This window comes from Sus scrofa, chromosome 1 (assembly GCF_000003025.6).
Source record: "Sus scrofa isolate TJ Tabasco breed Duroc chromosome 1, Sscrofa11.1, whole genome shotgun sequence".
NCBI lineage: Eukaryota > Metazoa > Chordata > Mammalia > Artiodactyla > Suidae > Sus > Sus scrofa.
In genome coordinates this window covers 128257006-128279406 of record NC_010443.5, presented here as the reverse complement: position 1 = coordinate 128279406, position 22401 = coordinate 128257006, and the positions used below count along the sequence as shown (strand labels likewise).

Here is a 22401-nt window from a genome sequence, read left to right as displayed (position 1 = left end):
GTCCCATACTTTGAGAAATAAGAACCTAGGTTACACATCTCTTTACCGTGATTTAATCTCCAAGTGAATGACTTATTGATGGAGAAAGCATAAGGAAATGCAGTCTCTGCTCAGCCTGCTGTGTACTGAGTACTGTTTTTTTTTTTTTCACTCTTATGCAACTTTAAATAAAACAGTACAAATTATATTTATCCCAGTATGATGAGGGTAGACTATTTTAATTTGATCACTTTATATAATCATAAAATTACTTAGTTTCAGCATTGTTCCAAGTATCCAAATCTTGAAAGAATGGTGCTGAGGCAACATAATAATTTTTCTTTGGTGGATCAGATGTTCAATTCTCTTTGACCATATATTTTTCTTATATAGACATTTTTAAACTAATGATGTCATTTCCATTTTTGTTAATGAGGCCATTTTAAAAAGCTGCAGCTGTACCCATGTGTCTGTTCCACGTTAACATCTATTTCTCTGCAGGCCCGGGTTGTTTTTGTGATGATTGTGCTGATCCAGCTCATCATTCTCATTACTTTCAGGTTTCGAGCACATCCAGAGCATAAAGGTTAGCACCATAGTTCCTTTTATTCTTAGAAGACTTTAGTGTATCCCGTAATGTCCTCACTATCACCAAGTAACAAATAGCACTGCAAATTATCTTTGCCTGAAGCTCTGTGAGGTGCATCCTTCAAACTATCCTGCTCCCCTCAAACCCTCTTTTCCATATCATTTTCTCCAACCTTTCCAGGTCATAATGAGCTCTTGCTTCTCTGAATCTCAATAGGCCTTCCTGAGGATTAAGCCTGTGCCTAACTAGCTAGTCACCTTGCTGTGCATAACCACTTTATATGTATACATTCTCTCCTCAGTCAGACTATAAATTCCTCAATACAGGAGCTCTTGTTTTCTACTTTGTTTTCCACAGCACCCAGCACTGAGTTTGTGCATAAGAGACAACAAATCTTGTTAAATTAAATTTTCCATATCCCTTCCTGGCTTGGATGAAATCCCTGGAGTCAGGAACTGGTTGTGGGGGAGGGGAGTATTATAGTAATGAGTGAACAGTAGCATGGTTAATGAATAGGCAGTATACATATCCTCCTGAATGTTTTCCTGCTTATATATATTTTTAAAATTTTTGTGAAAAAGTTCAAGAAGCATTATTGCACACATATATTTTCCTGCACATAATGTTAATAAACAAATATTTGAGGAAGGGCCCCAGCCTCATGACGTGGGAACACCAGTATTTTTGTATAGTTATTTAAAATTTACAACATATTTTTATCTATGTTATCTCAATCCTAGAAACAATCCTGAGAGGTAGATGTTATTGTTCCCATTTTAATGATTAGACAACTAAGGACTGGAGAAGTTATGTAGGTTATCCAATATCTCATAGCTAATAAGAGATGGACCCCAGGTCAGATCTTTTATTTAAACAACACTTCCCAACTTTGACTACACTTTAGAATCCCCTGGGGAACTTTTAAAAATCTGTGTCTACACAGCCCTCTTAGTGTTTACACAGAATCTCTGGGAGTAGGAGCTAAGTGTCAGTCATCCTCAGGTGACTACAATGCACAGTCAAGGCTGAGAAGCATGGCTCTGAGGAAGGTAGTATTTCTCAGTCCTGCTGCTTAGAATCACCTGGGTTGCTGCTTGACTCCCCTCTTCCCAGGCCAATCAAATCAAAATCTCTGGAAGATAAGACCTGGGCATGAGTATTTTCTAAAAGTGCCCCCAGATGGAGTTCCCACTGTGGTGCAATGAGATTGGGGGTATCTCTACAGTACCAGGACTCAGGTTCATTCCTGCCCCAGCACAGTGGGTTAAGGATCCTGCATTGCCACAGATGCAGCGACCTTTGTGTCTGATTCCTGGCCTAGGAACTCCCTATGCTGTGGGGTGGCCAAAGAAGAAAAAAAATTTCCCCTTGGTTATTTTTTTCTTCTTTTTTGCTTTTTAGGGCCACACCCACAGCATATTTAGGTTCCCAGGCTAGGGGTCGAATCAGGCTAGCTGCTGGCCTACACCACAGCCACAGCAACACTAGATCTGAGCCACGTCTGTGACCTACACCACAGCTTACGGCAGTGCTGGATCCCCAACCTGCTGAGTGAGGCCGTGGATTGAACCTGCATCCTCATGGATACTAGTCAGATTTGTTTCTGCTGTGCCACCAGGGGAACTCCCTCCCCTAGGTTATTCTAATGTGCAGCCAAAGTAGAGAATCAGTGCTTAAAGCACAGCTGCCTCTAAGGCTAAAGGATGATTTATTTTTATTTTTATTTAATTTTTGTCTTTTCTAGGGCCGCACGCACAGCATATGGAGGTTCCCAGGCTAGGGGTCTAATCGGAGCTGTAGCCACTGGCCTACACCACAGCCATAGCAACTCAGGATCTGAGCTGCGTCTGCAACCTACACCACAGCTCATGGCAACGCCGGATCCTTGACCCACTGAGTGAGGCCAGAGATCGAACCTGCAACCTCATGGTTCCTAGTCGGATTCGTTAACCACTGAGCCACGACAGGAACTCCCATGGATGATTTATTTTTAATGGATAACAATTATTATAGGTGGATTTGTAGATTAATAATTTGAGAAGTACCAGACTAGAACAAGAAGGAAGCTGAGAGAGGAATGAGGAGCAAGTGTGCAACCCACAAAGTGAGAAAGGTCATGTATCAGCTTTGAAATGACCTGTCAGGCTGAACAGTGTTATAAAATGCATGTGCTGGCCTATTGGAAAGACATGCTATTTACCTTACATCAGGCTGTTTTTCACTCAGGCCAGTCGTTTGAATAGTTTCACCTCTAGCATTGTTCAGTGTATGCTGAGCTTCCCATCAAATTCACTGGTGTGTGACCAGCCACAGACAGGGTGAGGATCTGTGGTGCTTTAGTCTGTGGCCACAGAACAAAACCCTTGTGCTGGGGCTTTCTGGCCCTGCATTTTAAGAGATGTGAATTTGGAGAACTTTGGGGATCTCTTCCAGTTGGAGTGAGAGGGTAGCTGTGTGAGTTCAGATCTGTATCATACAAGAGAAAAGAGTATTTGGATAGATTCTCTTACTTAAGATTAAATTTTGAGGGAGTTCCCATTGTGGCTCAGTGGAAACGAATCTGATTAATATCCATAAGGTGACGACAGTAGGTTCGATCCTTGGCCTTGCTCAGTGGATGAAGGATCTGGTGTTGCGTAAGCTGTGGTGTAGGTCACAGACACCAGGCTCGGGTCTAGTGTTGCTGTGGCTGTGGCGAAGGTTGGCAGCTACAGCTCTGATTCTACCCCTAGCCTGGGAACCTCCATTTGGTTCCCAGGTACAGCCTTAAAAAAAAAAAAAAAAGACAAAGATTAAATTTTGATATTTCTTTGATATATTTTGATATAACTTATGAAAGTTTTACATTTGGATACTAAATCTTATGGAAAATGAGACTTGATCCTCCTTTGAGCACAGGACTATATTTCAAATCTACATGAAGATAAAATAGTATAGTCCTCTGGCGGGTGTATCTATTTTCATTCACTAAAAAAATGTGTGTGTGTAACAATTACATCACTGCTTTGAACTACCTACCTTCTATAATTCTAGATAAATTGGCTTACCAGGATTCCTGTCAACTTCTGAATTTAAAGTGGTGTCATCTGTATAATTACCGTATGACAAATGAGTTGCTGAAGATGTAGTAGACAACTCATGGAAGTCTTCTAGAAAATATTATAAAGAACTTGAACTTTGCATCTGTACACTGGATTTTTCAATTTTATTCTGTTTAGGGCCGCCAGGATTTGTAAATTTGACCTCATTTTCCCTTCACGTCTTGAGCAAAATAAACATCTTCTACTATTCAGTGTTGTTGCTGACCCTATATACAGTGCTGGGTAAGTCATTAGGAAATCTGAGTTTGTGGAGAATTCTGGCAAAGAATATAATGAGCATTTTGACAAGAGAGTCATTTAGGTTCTTGAGAGCATAATGGCCAGCATATGTCTCCTTCTTAAGTCATTTCCTGGGACATGGTCTTGGGAAATAAAGTTCTTTTCTAATTTAAAGGACATTTAGTTGACACCAAGTTAACTTCAGGGTGCTGAGAAGACTGTGACAGAATTAGTATTTGTACAGAAACCTAATAGAAGTTCAGTTTAAATGCCATCTCCTCAGAGCAGCCTTTTCAGACTACCTTGGAGAGGTTCTATCCTCTATTACACTTTTTGTTTTCTTCATTACATTATCAGAATTTATGATCATCCTCTGTGTCTACCGTCTCTCCCCTCATTAGATTATCCACTGATGTCTACTTTGTTCCCCTCTATGCCCAGCTCTAAGCACAATGCCTGGTATGTGGTTGAGTGACTGTTTATTAATGTGTGGTTCCTAAAAACTTAGCTCAGAAAAGAGACACTGAGATAATCAGTGGGTTCAGGCATAACTGAGCTCTTCTGTTGCATGAATTATTATATCCATACTGTAAGAAATCACTTAGTCACTTATGGAAGCAGAAAGCACTGTAATCTTTTAAATCTTTTTATTATTGTTCCTTAGTGACTATGAGCCATTTAGGAGTAGAGTCTGTTTCCTACTATTAGTCCACCTTTGGACTTTTCTTTCCTCATTAGTTAACTCCTACCAGAGAACAGAAAGTAGTTAAAGAAAAAATATGACCCTTAACCATCCTGTATAACAAACTATGGCAGATTCCCCTCTGGAGGCTGGTTTCCTTGTTAGAAGATAGGGTGAAGTGGCTTGTCTTCCACCAAGAGGCAAACCAAGTGATTTGGTTCATGGCTGTAAAAGAAAACATTAGAAGGGGAGTTGTTCTATTTTTAAAAGCTGAAACTTGAAGGGAAAACACTTTTTAAAATCAGTATGTCTAATGGAGTATATATAATATATATCTGAGAAAATTACCTATGACTTTTTAAAGTCAAATTCTACTCTTAGCAGTGAATGATGGTATTGCAATAGAGTTCCAGAAGCCTGCATACTGAGAAGGGGCAGTAAGTAATAACAGGGGGAAGGGAAAAGTCATTCTTGCATTGCAAATGAAAAATTAAAATAAAGAAGCAAGTTAAACTTTGTACATGTTAACCCTGAGTAGATAGCTGATATATAAAAATAATGGGGGTGGGTCAGCAAGGAAAGGTTAAAATATACTCATTAATATTAATAAGAAATAAAAGAATCTATATTTTATAATGATTAAAGTGGTTGAAGGCTTATTGCTTAAAAGAGTAAATCTCAGTTATTTGGAAAATTAATTCTGGTATCTATGGAGTACCTCTCTGGTCTTAAAGGAAATGTTTACTGCATTACTACTGCAACAGAATCTTCTAAAATTTATGAAGGTACTTCAGTCTGTTTCTGGAATCTATTCCAGGTAGAGCACATACTCAAGACACTTTTATAATCTAGAGAAATGTGGAGCAAAGAAGCAAATAATTGGTTAGCTAGGATACTGGGTGCAACATAGAGGTTAGTAAAGAAGAAGAGCTATGCAAATAAATGCTTATAGATGACTAGTCTCATATTTCATTATTCTTATAAATGCAACTTATGATGTATATAATCAAAGTTCTGATTATTTAGCCTCCTTTCCTGTTCGTTGCCTCTTTCAGGACCATGGTTTGTTGGTGAAATCACTAAAGGCAAACTGGGCTGCTGCTTTTCCTTTGGGATCTTTGTTGATGGACATTTCCTACCAGGCAGCCTAACGTTTATATTTGGAATTCTCCAGGTAAGAAGTCAGAAATTCAAATTAAGAACATCTTGGCCTTGGTGGACTAATTGTGTAACAGTTATGAGTTAAATCGAGAATCCTAAATTAAACACCATAGGTCATGCTTCCTAATTTACTAGCAGGGCAGTATTTAGTATCTGATGTTTTGTTTGCTTTCAGAGTGCTTCCTTAGCTCTTTCTTCCACCTCTCTCTTATAGACATTTAAAATAATAGATTTTTGGCAGGCAGGTTTATAAGAGGTACAAGAGATTTTTGTTTTTGCTGTTTGCTTCATTGTACTTTTTCATTGACAATGATAGAATAAATGATAGTCTTCTAAGTAAACCAAAATTGATTATGATAATGAAGAAGGAAGAAAGGAAAAATGGATAAGAAAAGTGGGGAGTTCCCACTACGGCACAACGGGTTAAGGATCTGGCACTCTTTCTGCAGTGGCCCAAGTTTGATCCCTGGCCAGTGAGGTGGGTTAAAGATCTGTCACTGCCACAGCTGTGGTGTAGGTCGCAGCTGCAGTTCAGATTCAGTCCCTGGCTTGAGAACTTCCATATGCCTCTGGTGAGGCCAAAAAAGAAAAAAAGAAAAAAAAGAGAAGTGAATTCAGTTACCCAATAGGAGCTTTCTAGTGATGTCTTAGTGGTACACTTGTTTGGGAAACATGGATATATTAGGTTAACATTGGATTAAGATTCCTTTAAAAGAAACAAACATACACCAGAAACCCCTGATCTATAGCAAATCTCTATAAATTGGTTTGAAAACTATTTACTGGAGTTCCCGTTGTGGCTCAGCAGTAACAAACCTGACTAGTATTCATGAGGACCCAGGTTCGATCCCTGGCCTCGCTCAGTGGGTTAAGGATCCAGAGTTGTCATCAGCTGTGGTGTACGTCACAGACCTGGCTCAGATCTGGCGTTGCTGTGGCGCTACTGTGACGGCTGCAGCTCCGATTAGACCCCTGGCCAGGGAACTTCCACATGCCACAGGTGCAGCCCTAATAAGACAAAACAAAAATGCATTATTTACCTAATATTTATTGCTTTCACTTAATGGGGCTAGAGAACCAAAACCTGAGGTGATGATCTGAGGTTTTGAAAGAGATCCAAAAACGTTGTCAAAATGAGATAAGAGGGCAGTAAAACATGATCAGCAGGATTAAAGACAAATAGGGAAGACCTCTGCCTAGTGAACACGGACCACAGGCCAGAACGTTTTCTATATGGCAGCATTTCATTTGTGTGTAGATCCAAGTCTTGTTCAGTTTTCTGTTATGTAGATGGAGGCTGTCTCTCAGAAATACTCTTATTCTGAGTAAAACCTGAGCCTTACCAAAAGGTGAGCTTATAGTCCCATTTTAATAAATAGTACACTAATAGTGGAATTTATGTATCCTCTAGGCCCATGGCTCCCAAATCCATTATGTCTCTGTCCTATACCTCTTCTCTGCACCTCATATGCCTGTTTATCCAACTGTCATTTCTCATCTTCCTTAGCTGTCTAATAAGAATCTCAATTTAATACTATACCTCTGACAGGACCTTTATTATTATTTTATTATTATTTTTTTTATTACTCAAATGAATTTATCACATCTGTAGTTATATAATGATCATAACAATCCAATTTCATGGGATTTCCATCCCATAACCCAAGCATATCCCCCCACCCACCAAACTGTCTCCTCCAGAGACCATAAGTTTTTCAATATCTGTGAATCAGCATCTGTTCTGCAAAGAAGTTCAGTCTGGGAGTTCCCGTGGTGGCGCAGTGGTTAACGAATCCGACTAGGAACCATGAGGTTGCGGGTTCGGTCCCTGCCCTTGCTCAGTGGGTTAACGATCCGGCGTTGCCGTGAGCTGTGGTGTAGGTTGCAGACGCGGCTCGGATCCCGCGTTGCTGTGGCTCTGACGTAGGCCGGTGGCTACAGCTCCGATTCAACCCCTAGCCTGGGAACCTCCATATGCCGCGGGAGCGGCCCAAGAAATAGCAACAACAACAAAAAAGACAAAAGACAAAAAAAAAAAAAAAAAAAAAAGAAGTTCAGTCTGACAGGACCTTTAATTTTTTATCCCTCAACCTATTCCTCCCCCTGTTCTTTCCAATTTCAATAAATTATTCAGGATATGTCTTCTCCAGAATGTATCTCCAATTCTTCCCCTTCATTCACATTTATACCTAGCTCATCAGCAAGTAGCACCTTGTTTGATCTACCTCCAATACATGCCTTGAATCCACCTCTTTTCTCTATTACTTTTACCGCCACTCTTGTCATAATTATTTCTTGCCTGGGCTACTGCAGTCACCCCCTAACTGGTTTCCCACTGCTGCTCTTGCCTCCCTGTTGTCAGTTCGTCACAGAGCATGCACTGCGGTCCTTTTAAAATCTTATCAGCTCACACACTTCTCAACTTAAAAGGCTTTAAGCAGATCAGTAACATGATCTGGGTCCTACTGACTGCCCCAGTTTCCACCTGACTTATCATGTTCCAGGCCCATTGGCCTTAAATAGGCCAAGACCTCTCCCACCTCTATCTGGGCTTTTCATTTGTTTCTTCTGCCTGGAATGCACTTCCTTCCACTTTCTGTCCTTCATGCCTTAGAGAGCCCATTTCCCAGTTACCTTCCTGTGACCCAGTTAGTTTCTTATTGAATTTCCCACAATCTGCAATTATCTTTCCCTTCCTTTCTGGGGAGGTTTCTCTTCTGCCTGTTAGAATGTAAGCTTTACGATTCATCTTTTCCGACTTGTTCACAAGCATGTCCCTTGCCTAGAGCCTAGCACAGTGCCTGCCATATAATGGGTGCTTTGATGAATGAATGATTCATGTAGTGGTTGAACTTGGATTATAACTTAAATCTTCCAATTTTATATTCCAGTATTCATTATGCTACTTCAAATAAACATATAGGAAGAGAAAATATTGATACCCTATCCACCCTCACTCTGCCTAAAAAAAAAAAAGAGTATTGTATATACTTAAACATTATTTGCCGCTTTCACATAAATAAAATGCCTTTAATGTGAATGAAAGGATACAGGCAAATAAACAGCTAACTAAAAATTGCAAGTGTTATAAGCAAGTGTGATTGAAACATAATGAATCAGATTGTTAACTCCCAAGAGAGAAAGCAGTATATTTTTAGGAGCCACCAATAATGTGTTAGTGAGACCCAACTCCTCCAGGACTTGCTCATAATCTAATGGTTCTGTTCTGCTCTTTCCAGCTGGTGTTTTTTAACATCCCCTTGATGGCTTACCTGTGTTGGAGTTTGCTGCAGCGGTGCTTTGGTCACAACTTCAGGTCTCATCTCCGTCAAGGAAAATACTTGAAAATTATACCTGTTCATCTACTTATGTTACTGCTGTACATCTGGCAGATTTATTCCTGCTACTTTCTTCATATGACATATGGCACTCTAGCTTTATTATTCTCCCCTTTGCGGACCTGGCTGACACTGGTGACACCTGTTCTCATTCGTTGTGTGTGGACACTGAACTCCACAGAGCTTGGAACCTTCATAGTGCAGTTAAAAAGCCACCTGAGTTCCTGAAGGCCATGTCTCATCATCCAGCTCTAGCCCAGGCCTCTGCCCCCCGAAACAGGCGGAAGGCCAATACTAGTAGGCAAGCTTCAGGGAGCTGCTGTTTCTTGGCCGCCTGGGAGGTGGGGGGATTCCCCACTACTGATTTCCTGCATAATGGACTGCAGGAAAAAAATCTCTAAATAATGCCATGATTCCTTCCTTCCCTAAGAAGGCAGAAGGTTGATTTACTTTTGTGAAGAGAGAGCCCTAATCTAGGAGATCCACAGGGCAGGAGCTGGTGTGTTTGGTAGTATGTGAACCCAGTGTTTTTTTAACGTTACCTCATGTAAAGTACCTAGCACAGTGTCTGGAACTCAGCAGGGGACAAGGGCGCCACCACTTGAGGGGCAGGGAACCAGTGCAAACTTGGGCCTGACCCTGACTACCCTTGATTAGTTCCTGGTCCTCTTTTCCCACAGGGTTCTCTGCTTCCTCTGTCGGAGGTGTTTGCCACTAATCAAATAAATGAATAATGAATAAGAAATAACTCTGCGTCGCCTTGCGTGTGTGGTCAGGGCCCGGCGCGGGGGTGGAGTCACGTCGGGGCGGGGCGGGCGGCTTCTCTTGTTGCCGGAAGCGAACCCGCATCCGTGACGCCCGGAAGTGGAGTGGCTACTGCTGTGCGGCTCAGGCGGCTTCCGTGGCAGCTAAGTACGCTGGCTCCCAGAGTCCTACTGGGATGGCGAATGCAGCTCCCCCTGATGCTCCAGTCCCCACCCTGGCTGTGCCTTTGGAGCAGCTCCGGCACCTAGCAGAGGAGCTTCGGTTGCTCCTTCCTGGAGTGCGGGGTGAGCTGACACAGTGGAGACGGACCCCCACAGGGACCGGCGTGGGTAGGGAGAAGCCGGGCCAGGGCGGCGGCGGCACCAGGGAGCGAGGGATGGGGGAGTCGGGGGAGGGGAGGGCGGCAGGGCCCGGCGGGAGCGGAGGAAATGGGGGCCTCAGGTAGCGCCGCTTACCTCTGCTCTTCCTTTTGCGGTGGCCCGGCCCACACGCCGAACCCACTAGTCGGCGAAGCCCGGGAGACTACCAAGGAGTTTAATCGGGAGACCTTTTGGAGAAGATTCAGTGAGTGCCTCTCTTGTTGGAGACTGCCATCTCTCATCTCTTCAGTTGTCCCTGTCCCTTTCCTTCCTGCTTTTCCCCGGCCTGTCCCCTCTGTGGGGATACCTCATCTTACCCATTCTCGGCATCTCTGAGGTTGAGATTTAAAACACTGATTTTTGGAGGTGTTTTGAGACGTCTAAGCCGGCAAGGGTGGAGAGGGAACGTGTTATCTTCACAGCCCGTCCAGCAGCTGCAGCCTTATCCGTTTGGCACTAACATACTGGCTTCTGCCTCCTCCTCTGACTCTTCCCAGATGAGGCAGCTGTGACAGTGTCCACGGAAGCCACTACTCTGACCGTAGTCTTTTCCCGACTTCCACTGCCATCTCCTCAGGTGGGCTTTACTTTTCTGGAATCCTTGTAGTGCCTCTTTATTCTTTAGGAATCCTTTCATTTTCTTTCATGTTTTACACTCAAAGCAAGGGATTTCTTTCTTCCTTCCTCCCACCCTCCCTTTCTCCCGGACTTCCTTCTTTCCTCCTTTCTTTCTTTCCTGCACCCGCAGCTCTCGGAAGTTCCTAGGCCAGGAATCAAACATGAGCCACAGCAGTGACAACACCAAATCCTTAATTGCTAGGAGATCAGGAAACTCCTTAGCGTGGAATTTAGTTTTCTCATCTGTCAAGTAAGATTGCATATCTTATTGACTTCATAGGAACATTAACCTCAAGAGTTCTCATATCACAGGAATATTCTGAAAACCAAGTTGTCAGGTGCAGTACTTGACATGGAGTAGGCAGCTCTTCTAAACATTGGTTCTTTTTTTGTGTTTGCTTTTTAGGGCTGTACCTGTGGCATATGGAAGTTCCCATGCTAGGGGCCAAATTGGAGCTGCAGCTGTCAGCCTATGCCACAGCCACACCAGATCCAAGCCAGTCTGAGACCTACACCACAGCTCATAGCAACGCTGGATTCTTAACCCACTGAGCGAGGCCAGGGTGAAACTCGAGTCCTCATGGATACTAGTTGGGTTTGTTACCACTGAGCCACAACAGGAACTTCAGTGAGTTCAATGAGGTTCAAAATGAACCTCAATATTGGTTCATTTTGAGGTTCATCCTGGTTATTTCCTTTCTGATAATTTTTTATTTTAAGCACTTGCTATTTACTGGGTGTTTTCAGATACATGATCCCTATTTGACAGATGAACAAGCAGGCTCAAAGGCTTCGGTTAAGGTAGATAAGTAGGGGTGCTAGGATTAAAATTAGGTTCTGGGATTCTCTTGTGGCTCAGCAGGTTAAGGATCTGGCATTGTGACTGCTGTGGCTCTGGTTACAGCTGTGGCAAGTGTTCCATCCCTGGCCCAGGAACTTTGGCATGCTGTGGGCCCAGCCAAAAACAAAAACAAAATAAATTAGGTTCTGTCTCATGTCTAAGCTACACCTATTCTGTTATACTACAAAACACCTTTTTTATATTGAATTATTTTTTATAATTAGTAACGATGAATTAGTATAAAATTCAAAAGATATCAAAACCTAAATTAAGTGTGCTGAAAAGTTTATATCTCCCCTCGCTTATTCCTTTTGTGTTATTCCCTATATATACTATGAATATACCCACTTAACGTGTATGTGCCTACTTCTTCTTATGGTAAAATATCTTAAACATTTTTCTGGACTTTCCTTTTTTTTAAAAAAATTTAACAACATAGCTTGAAAATTGATTTTTAGAAGTAGGTATAAAGTTGCTCAATTCTTTGTAATGGCTGTGTGATATTCAATAGTGTGGATATAACTATAGTTTATGTTTGTCTTTTTTTTTTTTTTTTTTTTTTGGTCTTCTCTAGGGCTGCACCTGCGACATATGGAGGTTCCCAGGCCAGGGGTCCAATTGGAGCTGTAGCTGCCAGCCTACAGCACAGCCACAGCAAAGCCAGATCCAAGTTGCATCTGCAACCTCCACCACAGCTCACAGTGGAGCAATCCTTAACCCACTGAGCGAGGGCAGGGATCAAACCCGCATCCTCATGGATCCTAGTCGGGCTCCTTGCCACTGCACCATGATGGGAACTGCCAACCATAGTTTATTTAACCAGTACTGTGTGGACATTTAAGCTGTTTCCAACTTGTAACTGTTATAAACAGTGCTGTTCTAAATTGCCTAACACAATCTTTGTTTATATCTGTATATCAGTAAAAATTCCTAAAAATGGAATTGCTAGATAAAAGAGTGTATGCTTTAGTGTAAAAACCTTGAAAGTAAATATTGTTGGCTGTGGCCAGGTATGCTCTATGTCCAGTATTTCTTGAACTAGTTAAACTTAATTTAGGAATAATTTTATTTTAAAATGGTGTATTCATTGCCTTATTTTATTTTTATAGTCAATACTTTAATTCTCTTAGTCTGTATATCTAGATATTTTGAAATGAAAAATTTTTTTTTCATTTTTAAAGATTTTATTGAAGTACAGTTGATTTACAGTGTTTTGATAATTTCCGTAGTACAACAAAGTGATTCAATTATGCATGTACACACACTCATTCTCTTTCAGATTCTTTTTCCACAGATTATCACCGAATATTGGGTAGAATTCTGTGTGCTATACAGCAAGTCTGTTGCCAGTCATTCCATATATCTCACTGTGAATATGTCAATCCCAAACCCCCAGTCCATTCTCCCAGACTTTTTTTCAGTCTGAGAGTCAGCTTCTGTTCTATGAATAAGTTCATTTGCATCCTTTTTTTTGATTCCATTTATAAGTGATATAATATGATGTTTGCCTTTCACTGTCTAACTTCATTTAGTATGATAGGTTCATCCATGTTGCTGCAAATGGCATCCATAAAAAAAATGAAATAATGCCATTTGCAAAAGTATATATATTTTTTGTCTTGTTTTTTTTTTTTTTTTTTTTTTTTTTTGTCTTTTTGCCTTTTATTGAGCCGCTCCCGTGGCATATGGAGGTTCCCAGGCTAGGGGTCGAATCAGAGCTGTAGCTACCGGTCTACGCCAGAGCCACAGCAATGTGGGATCAGAGCTGTGTCTGCGACCCACACCACAGCTCACAGCAACGCTGGATCCTTAACCCACTGAGCAAGGCCAGGGAGTAAACCCACAACCTCATGGTTCCTAGTCGGATTCGTTAACCACTGTGCCACAACGGGAACTCCATTTTTTTTTTTTTTTTTTTTTTTTTTTTTGTCTCTTTAGGGCTGCATCTGTGGCATATGGAGGTTTTCAGGCTAGGAGTCACATTGGAGCTGTAGCTGCTGGCCTGCACCACAGCTCACGGCAACACTGGATCCTTAACCCACTGAGCGAGGCCAGGGATCAAACCTGCAATCTCATCGTTCCTAGTCAGATTCGTTTCCTCTGAGCCATGACGAGAACTCTAGTACTCTTTTTATATGGAATTATTTTTACATATTTTTTCTTTTTATATTAGTAATCATGTATCAATATAAAAGTCAAAACATATCAAAGTTAAATGTGTTAAAAAGTTTATATCTCCATCCCCTCTTCATATGTATATGTGTGTGCGTGTGTATAAAGCTGAGTCATTTAACTGTACACCTGAAACTAACACAACATTGTAAGCCAATAAAAAAATTGATTTCTTCAGCAAAAAAAGGAAAAAAATATTATTTTGCTGCACCTATAGTAATAAACTCTCTCTCCTTACATATCTCAGAGATTTGTGTTGAAAATGAGAATTGTATGAGAGTACTTTAAAAGCATTGTGGAAGAAAGTTAATCTTTATTTCAAAGGGAGTAGTAATATTACCTTATTTTTCTTATCTACTGAGAGTCCTTTCTTTCAAATACACTTAGGACTTGTTGCTAAAATTCACAGCTAGTAAGATTCCACGAGGAGGTAGAACAGAACTATTTTTCTGTACATGCTCAGGCCAGTGTTTTTTTTACTCACAGATGAAAAATTAGAATATGATTTTATTTGAATCATAATTGTTTTCTTAGGATTTTGGCAGGTTAGTTCCATTGAAGAATGGTTTTGTTAATTCCAGTCCATACGGAATGGTATTTTTATGAAATTATGGTTTGGATGTTGAAGCAATGTCAAGTTGCCATAAAAGTTTCTAAATACTCTGAATCATTGTACTTACCCATCCCAGACTGGTAACAGACCATTTATGGACTGGCATCAATCCGTGGAGCCTATTTTGCATAGCACTGGCTTAGAATTTAGCAGAGAAATGAGGACAAGGAAGATAAGAGAAAGCCAATGTCTGCATAGGAGGAAAATAGTCAAAACTGAGCATTGTAGAATCCATGCTAATGACCTTTAGATATATTGAGATTCTATTAGGATCAGACAGACAAAGACAAAGAGGCAGAGAGACAGATAACTGCTTAACCATCTAAGATAGGGTTGGCAGACTTCTTCCATAAAGGGCTGGATAGTAAACATTTTAGGCTATGCAGGCTAAGAACTCGACACTGCCCTTATAGTACAACAACTATAGACAGTATGTAAATGAAAGAGTGTGGTTGTGTCCCAGTAAAAGTTTATTTACGAAACTGGCAGTATACCTGATTGGGCCCAAGGGCCCTAATTTACCAACTCCAGGTCTAAGATACAGTGACTATCTTAAAGCAGATCATGAGTATCTTGGGATATAGAGTATCAGGAATAAGTTTTTCCTGCTCTTTCTTAATGTCTTATTGAGTTGTCACCTCAGTAACTGGTGTTCAGCGAACTCCTCTCTGGTATGTGATGAGAATAGCACAAGGCCTAACTTATAATAGGACTTCAGAAAATGTTTCATGATGCTATACAGATGTTTGTGCTCTTCCACGGTAGATGGGCTGACCACCATGATCTAATTCATTTCCCTTTTTCATTCTGAAATTGGTTCATCACCTCCTAGGAAACCCAGAGATTCTGTGAACAAGTCCATGCTGCCATCAAGGCAATTATTGCAGCATACTATTCGCTTCCCAAGGATCAGGGTAAGCCTCTCTACAGACGTGAGCATTTGGTTTATGGGATAGATGTTTGCTAATATGATAGCTTATGTCCTGACACTTGTACCTTTACCGCAATTTGGTCATGTGATATAACTTTCTCCCATAAAATTCAATCAAAGTTTAAATTTATGACATAAGTGATCTCATAAGTAAGCCTTTGTGCTAAGATACAGATGGTCTCTTCCCATCTACCCTGATTCTAAGGTTTTTAATTCTCACAGGCTCCTCTCTCTCCAACCTGTTATAACCACCACAGATGCTGGCTGGATATTAGGCATACCCAGGCCACAGCCATCCCCGGGCTTCTCCACCCATATTACATCACATCCTATTTCTATCTCCTTTATAAGTTAAGAGGTCTCCAGCCTCCCCTGTATATTCATGCCTTCATTATAATCATGCTGCAATTACTATTTTTCCTTTTTGTTGCCCTGTGACATATAGAATTCCTGGGCCAGGGATCAGATCCAAGCTGCAGTTGTGACCTATGCTGCAGCTGTGGCAATGCCAAATCCTTAACCAGCTGTACTGGCTGGGGGTCAAACCTGTGTCCCAGTGCTTCAGAGATGTTGCCAATATCCTCATGCCACGATTATAAATTGAGTACATGTCTCATGGATCTTCAGGGCTACTCACATTTTTTAAACTTGAAGTGTTTTATCCACAATTGTCAAGGAACCACTGTTTTTAATGATTGAGTACATGCTGCCATGGAAAGATCTTGTTTCAGATCTCTTTTGGAAAATACCAGTAAGGAATGGTGGGAGGAGCAAGAAAATGACATTGGGATATAAATAAAACGTGAGTTTTGGGTTGGCACTCCAGTTAAAGCATGTGGGTGCACATTACCTCAAATGCTATAGGACTTAGACTCTCAGGAAAGCAGATGGTGACTTCTGGAAAGAAGGCCAGGCTGCTTAGTCATTGGTTTTGGCTGCAGGAACCACCTTGAGAAAGCTGGTAAGGAGTGCCACTCTTGACATTGTGGATGGCATGGCTCAGCTTGTGGAAATGCTCTACGTCACTCCAACGCAGAGGTAGTGATGCCACGGTTTGGGTTATCAGTTAATGGGGCTCCTTGCTTCTGGGAGGGGGAAAAACTCATTTTAACAGTGAAGTTACTGATAGCTGAGAGTAATGACCAGTAGGAAGACCTTTTTCAGACAGGACCTTAGGTTATTGATTCATTCTTATTGATTCATTTCTCCAGCCCTGAGAACCTCATTTCCTACAACAGTGTCTGGGATGCGTGCCAGAAAGTGCCTAAAATCCCAAGAGGTGGGTGAGAATGGGAAGTGGGCATTGACTCTGCTGGCCAGAGCGGACAGACCTGTCATATCTAGCTTCCAGTTTTGTAATATATATGTATTTTAACTTAATAAAGAGCTTAGTGGAATAGATCTAGTTTATCAGCAATTTCAAAAAATAGGTATTAATACTTTTTACCAGTCTTTTTAGCTCTCATACGTCTAAATTCATACTTCATGATACTCTCATACTTCAGACACCTTCTGGCTATGGCTCTGTCTCTTGTTGAATGAATGTGGTTTGCTCTTCTGGTGCTGATCTGGGGGGACACTGAAGCGGTTCTGAAGTAGAGCCCACTAGGCTAAAAGCAGTAGTCATCCAAGAGGACCATGATGAGAAACATCATGTGACCATTTTATTTCTTCTTGTGGGGAAAGACAAAAGGCTCTTTAGCTCTCTGTCTGGGTACCCAGAGGATGTATGTGAGAAGAATTTTATGTTCAACTGCTGCTCTCATTGACTGTCCTTGGCGCTCCCTTCAAAGAGAATAGTTTCTTGCTTTTTGCAGACTTAGAATTGTTGGGTTTCTCCTCTAATTTTAGTGCTCCTGTTTCTTCACTCATAGATAACAAAGCTGCAGCCCTTTCAGTATTGACCAAGAGTGTGAATCTTGTAAAGGATGCACATGAGGAAATGGAGCAGGTGAGGGGACCTCTCTCTTTGCTGGTCATTGGAAGGCACCTCTGTGACTAGTAGATGAGCATTGGTTATGAAGAGAGGAGTGGGTGTTCCCATTGTGGCTCAGCCACAGTTGAGAACCCTCAGTTAAGAACCCAACTAGTATCCGTAAGATGTGGGTTCCATCTCTGGCCTCGCTCAGTGTGTTAAGGATCCAATATTGCCGCAAGTGGCTGTGTAGGTGGCAGATGTGGCTCAGATCTGGCGTTGCTGTGGCTGTGGCATAGGCCAGCAGCTGCAGCTCTAATTTGACTCCTAGCCTGGGAATTTCCATATGCCACACATGTGGCCCTTAAAAAAAGGGGGGGAAGAGAGAGAGAGAGGTGTCCTGAGTATCAGTCACATAGGTCCCATCATTCCTGTCCTGTGATTGGTACCAGGAGAGTCAGAACAGCATTTATGAAGTGATTCAACTCTGTAGCCATGAGTGTAGTAGCTGGCTGAAGTTTGGGGACAGGGTAGGCATAATGCTCAAAGTACAAATGATTTTTTTTTTCTTTTCTCCTTGGCATTCGCGTGATATGTCTTAGGCCGTGGAAGAATGTGATCCTTACTGTGGCCTTTTGAATGACATTGAGGAGGACAACTCTGACAACCATGGAGATGAGGAGGGTATATTGGGATGTCCAAACAATCAGGACTCATATTGGTCCGAGGAGGATCAGGAGCTCATAATCCCATGCCTTGCGCTGGTGAGAGCATCCAAAGCCTGCCTGAAGAAAATCCGGCTCTCAGTGGCAGAGAATGGGAAGAAGGATCAGGTGGCCCAGCTGGATGACATTGTGGACATTTCTGATGAGATCAGCCCTAGGTAAGTGTGATGTCCACTTGAAGCAGCCAAGCAGCAGCATTCTGAGCTCAGCTTGCACTGTCACCCCCCTATTTTTTTCCCAATTCTTATTTTGAAAATGTTCAAACCAACAGAAAAGTTGAAAAAGTATTGCAGTGAGTACCTCTATCTCCATCTAGATTCACCTCTTGTTCACATTTCTTCTCTTTTTTTCTTTCAGTCTGTTTTGGTACTATTCTTTTTTAGTCCCTTTTTCCTCCCCCCAATAAATGTATTTATTTTTTCTTTTTAGCAGCACACCTGTGACATTATGGAAGTTCCCAGGCTAGGGGTCAGCTGGAGCTGCAGCTGCTGGCCTATGCTACAGCCACAGCAATACCAGATCTGAGCCATGTCTGTGACCTGCACCAAAGCTCATGGCACCACTGGATCCTTAACCCACTGAGCTGGGCCAGGGATCAAACCTGCGTCCTCATGGATGCTAGTTGGGGTCATTACTGCTGAGCCACAATGAGAACTCCTTTTTAAAAAAAAAAAAAATCTGTTTTAAAATTTAGAGTATAGTTGATTTATAATATTGTGCCAATTTCTGCTGACCCAGTCACAGACACACACACACTCTTTATCTCATGCTATCTTCCATCATGTTCTATCCGAAGAGATTGGATATAGTTCCCTGTGCTGTATAGTAAACCTCATTGCTTATCCATTCTAAATGTAATAGTTTTCATCCACCAACACCAAATTTCCCCATCCATCCCCCTCCCTCCCCCTTGGCAACCACAAGTCTGTTTTCTATGTCTGTGAGTCTATTTCTGTTCTGTAGATAGGTTCACTTGTGCCATGTTTTAGATTACACATATAAGTGATATCATATGGGATTTGTCTTTCTCTTTCTGACTTGCTTCACTTATATGAGATTCTCTGTTTGCATCCATGTTGCTGGACATGGCATTATTTCATTCTTTTTTATGGCTGAGTAGTGTTCCATCGTGTGTATGTACCACATTTTCTTAATCCATTCATCTGTCGATGGACATTTAGGTTGTTTCCCTATCTTGGCTATTGTGAATAGGGCTGCTGTGAGTGTACGAGTGCATGTAACTTTTTGAATTATGGTTATGTCCGGATATGTGCTCAGGTGTGCAATTGCTGGGTCATATGGTAGTTCTACATTTAGTTTTCTGAGGAACCTCCATACTGTTTTCCATAGTGGTTTTAACATTTTACATTCCTACCAACATTGTAGGAGAGTTCCCTTTTCTGCACAGCCTCTCTAGCATTGTTATTTTTAGGTTTATTAATGATAGCCATTCTGACCAGTGTGAGGTGGTGGTGTTCACATTTTTTTCTGTATTAATTTATTTCTCTATAATTAGATGTAGCATTTTTATCCCTGAACCATTTGAGAGTAAGTTGCAGATATTGATGACATTTCACCCCTAAATTTCAGCATGTATCTTCTAAGAACAGACATTCTTATGCTTTTTCTTCGTGTTACATATAAGAAATTTATCACTGAATATAACAGCATTACCTAATATTTACATTTCTCCAGTTGTCTGTAAAATTTCTGACAGCTTTTTTCTTTTTTTCCCCTTTTTGGTCTCTTGCAACTAGAATAGTCTCTGTCCTTTTTTTTTTTTTTTTTTTACTTTTTTTTTGTTTTGTTTTTTAGGGCTGCACCTGTACCACATGGAGGTTCCTAGGCTAGGGGTGAAATTGGAGCTGTAGCTGCCGGCCACAGCCACAGCCACAGCAATGCAGGATCTGAGCCATATCTGCAACCTAGACCACAGCTCATGGCAACGCCGGATCCTTAACCCACTGAGCAAGGCCAGGGATTGAACCTGCAACCTCATGGTTCCTAGTCGGATTTGTTTCCGCTGCACCATGGTGGGAACTCCATTTTTAACCTTTTTTGACATTGACATTTTTACAGAGTCTAGATCAGTTGCCTTTTAGAAAATCCAAAGGTCTGGATTCATGTGATTGTTTTCTCATGATTATAGATTATATTCAGTTTAAACATTTTTTGGCAAGAATTGCTTTTCATTGCATTATATCAGGGAGGCACATAGTTATTAGTTTGTCCCATTATTGGTGGTCCTAAATTGATTGCTTGGTTAAAGTGGTGCCCATTTTAGTGGCATTCAGGGATGAACCCTGCCTGTGTCAGTTATTAAATTGATGGTTTCAGATCCTCATGTTTTTAACTGAATTAATCACATTCCATCCTAATGGCCAAGGGAGTTTTTTTCCCTAGCTCTTTCGTGAAACAGGGTGTGTATGTATTCAGTAAATACCGGTCGAATTGGTTATTCATTGGTTGCCCGGTTTAAGGAACCGATAGATATTTCTGAGTTATTTTCTCACTAGTTGCATCCATAGTTGTGTATTAGAAATCATTTAGCTGAGCTTTTTTTGTTGTTGTTACTCTTTTTGGGGTATTAATGGTTATTTTTGCTTTCTGCCCTTAGTGTGGATGATTTGGCTCTGAGCATATACCCACCTGTGTGCCACCTGACTGTGCGACTCAATGTAAGTACTGGCTTTGAGGGAGTAGCCACAGACCTAACTGATAGAATTTCAGTGATCACTAGTGTTTCCTTTAAGCTATAGGGAATGTATTTCTTTGTTATGCTTGGTACAAGTACAACAGTAGTGTCATAATTCTTACATATGTTTGTACTTGATAAATATTTGCTGAATTTGAATTAATGAGCTCTAGTAGTACTCTCTTCCATAACCACTTGGGTAATTATTTAGAAAAACCTCGAGACCTTAGAAAAATGCTGCTTTGAAAAGAAAGTCTTAATTGCCGCAGTGCTTTAGGATTCTCTCAACCTGAAATCTCAAGTTTCTAATTTCTGCTATAGGCCAAAATAAGTGATTCAGAAGCATGCTCTGGGAATTCCCTGGTGGCCTAACAGTTAAGGATCCAGCATTGTCACTGCTGTGGTGCAGATTCAGTCCCTTGCTCAGGAACTTCTGCGTGCCACAGGCGCAACCAAAAAACAAAAACAAAAAACACTTTGCTTTAATATCAATACATGTGTGATTTAACCACGAAGAGTCAATCTCTTTATAAAAATCTGATTTTATTATACTTTCAAGTCCTTGGTTCTGTGCTCAAGTTCTATTCTCTTATTTTTATAAACTTTAAGTTCTTATCATTTTATTGGAAAGAGAAGTAGAACTGCCAATGGCTAATATTTTACCATTAGATGTATCAGCCCTTATTAGATAAATTAGTGGAAGTTAAAGTTATCAAATGCATCTTCACAGTGTACAGACACCTTGGAGTAGAATAGGAATCCACATCTGCAACCTTCATCACAGCTTGCTGCAACACTGGATCCTTAATGCACTGAGCAAGACCAGGGATCAAACCCACATGCTCATGGATACAAGTCAGGTTCTTAATCTATGGAACCGCAACAGGAACTCCTCTGTTTTATTTAGAGGAACTCCTCTAAAACTATTTTAAATTAAAAAAAAAAAAAAAAGCTTATGAAGGTATTACAGCAATGGTATTAATAAGATTTTGCTAAATAAAAAATAATCCATGATCCCACCATCCTAATCTAATCAGTCATTTTTGTTTTTGACTGTTTCCTCCAAGGTTTCTTTTTTTTTTTTTTCCAATGAGTTTTTATTAGTTGAGTCTTAAAATATTTTTTCTTTGGTTACACCCTTGGCATGCAGAAGTTCCCAGACCAGGGATCAAACCCACACCATAGTAGTGACCTGAGCTGCAGTGGTGACAATGCCAGATCCTTAGCCTGCTGCACCGCAGCAGGAACTCCTTAAGATATTTTTTAAACTTCTTTTTTTTGGCAGTGCCCAGAGCATGGGGAAGTTCCTGGGCCAGGGATCAAACCTGCACTGCAGCAGTAGCCCAAGCTGCAGCAGTGACAATACCACATGGGAACTTTAGGAGCTCCTTAAAATATTTTAACTCTCCTTTTCTTTTTTTATTCCTTTCATTTTTATGGTAGGGCTCAAAGTGAGTAACTTCTTTGTTTTTTTCCTAGGCTGCAAAACTTGTATCTGTTTTAGAGAAAGCACTGGAAATTACAAAGTGAGTATGAAGACTTCTTCCCAAATAGCTTTTTGAGAATAAACCTGTCCAGTCATTCTTAACTCCTTCACCCCCATTTTGAGGAGTAGGAGAAAGTGGGTATAGTGTTTTCTTTCATCTTCACTTGTGAAATAGCTGAGTGTCGGCAAAGAAACTTGCTTTTCTTACTGTA

The 22401-nt window shown here is 41.0% G+C and overlaps 2 protein-coding genes across 6 annotated transcripts in view; both read left to right on the top strand.

Moving 5' to 3' along the window:
• The window catches only part of TMEM62 (transmembrane protein 62), a 36539-nt gene extending 26722 nt beyond the window's left edge, over positions 1–9817 (top strand). For 3 of the 4 annotated variants that reach the window (XM_021097060.1, XM_021097069.1, XM_021097078.1), the window contains 4 exons: positions 481–565; positions 3787–3891; positions 5626–5744; positions 8971–9814. In XM_021097060.1, coding sequence (XP_020952719.1) covers positions 481–565; positions 3787–3891; positions 5626–5744; positions 8971–9297 — 636 coding nt within the window. In that variant the 3' untranslated portion in view covers positions 9298–9814. Of the gene's footprint in view, positions 1–480; positions 566–3786; positions 3892–5625; positions 5745–8970 lie in introns of all 4 variants that reach the window. The other variant, XM_021097051.1, reaches the window with a different exon arrangement.
• The window catches only part of CCNDBP1 (cyclin D1 binding protein 1), a 16424-nt gene continuing 3895 nt past the window's right edge, over positions 9873–22401 (top strand). The window contains exons 1-10 of one of the 2 annotated variants that reach the window (XM_021097084.1): positions 9873–10118; positions 10339–10398; positions 10691–10770; positions 15270–15351; positions 16310–16406; positions 16580–16647; positions 17243–17319; positions 17886–18166; positions 20626–20686; positions 22183–22229. In XM_021097084.1, the coding sequence (XP_020952743.1) occupies positions 10010–10118; positions 10339–10398; positions 10691–10770; positions 15270–15351; positions 16310–16406; positions 16580–16647; positions 17243–17319; positions 17886–18166; positions 20626–20686; positions 22183–22229 (962 nt within the window). In that variant the 5' untranslated portion in view covers positions 9873–10009. Of the gene's footprint in view, positions 10164–10338; positions 10399–10690; positions 10771–15269; positions 15352–16309; positions 16407–16579; positions 16648–17242; positions 17320–17885; positions 18167–20625; positions 20687–22182; positions 22230–22401 lie in introns of both variants that reach the window. The other variant, XM_021097082.1, reaches the window with a different exon arrangement.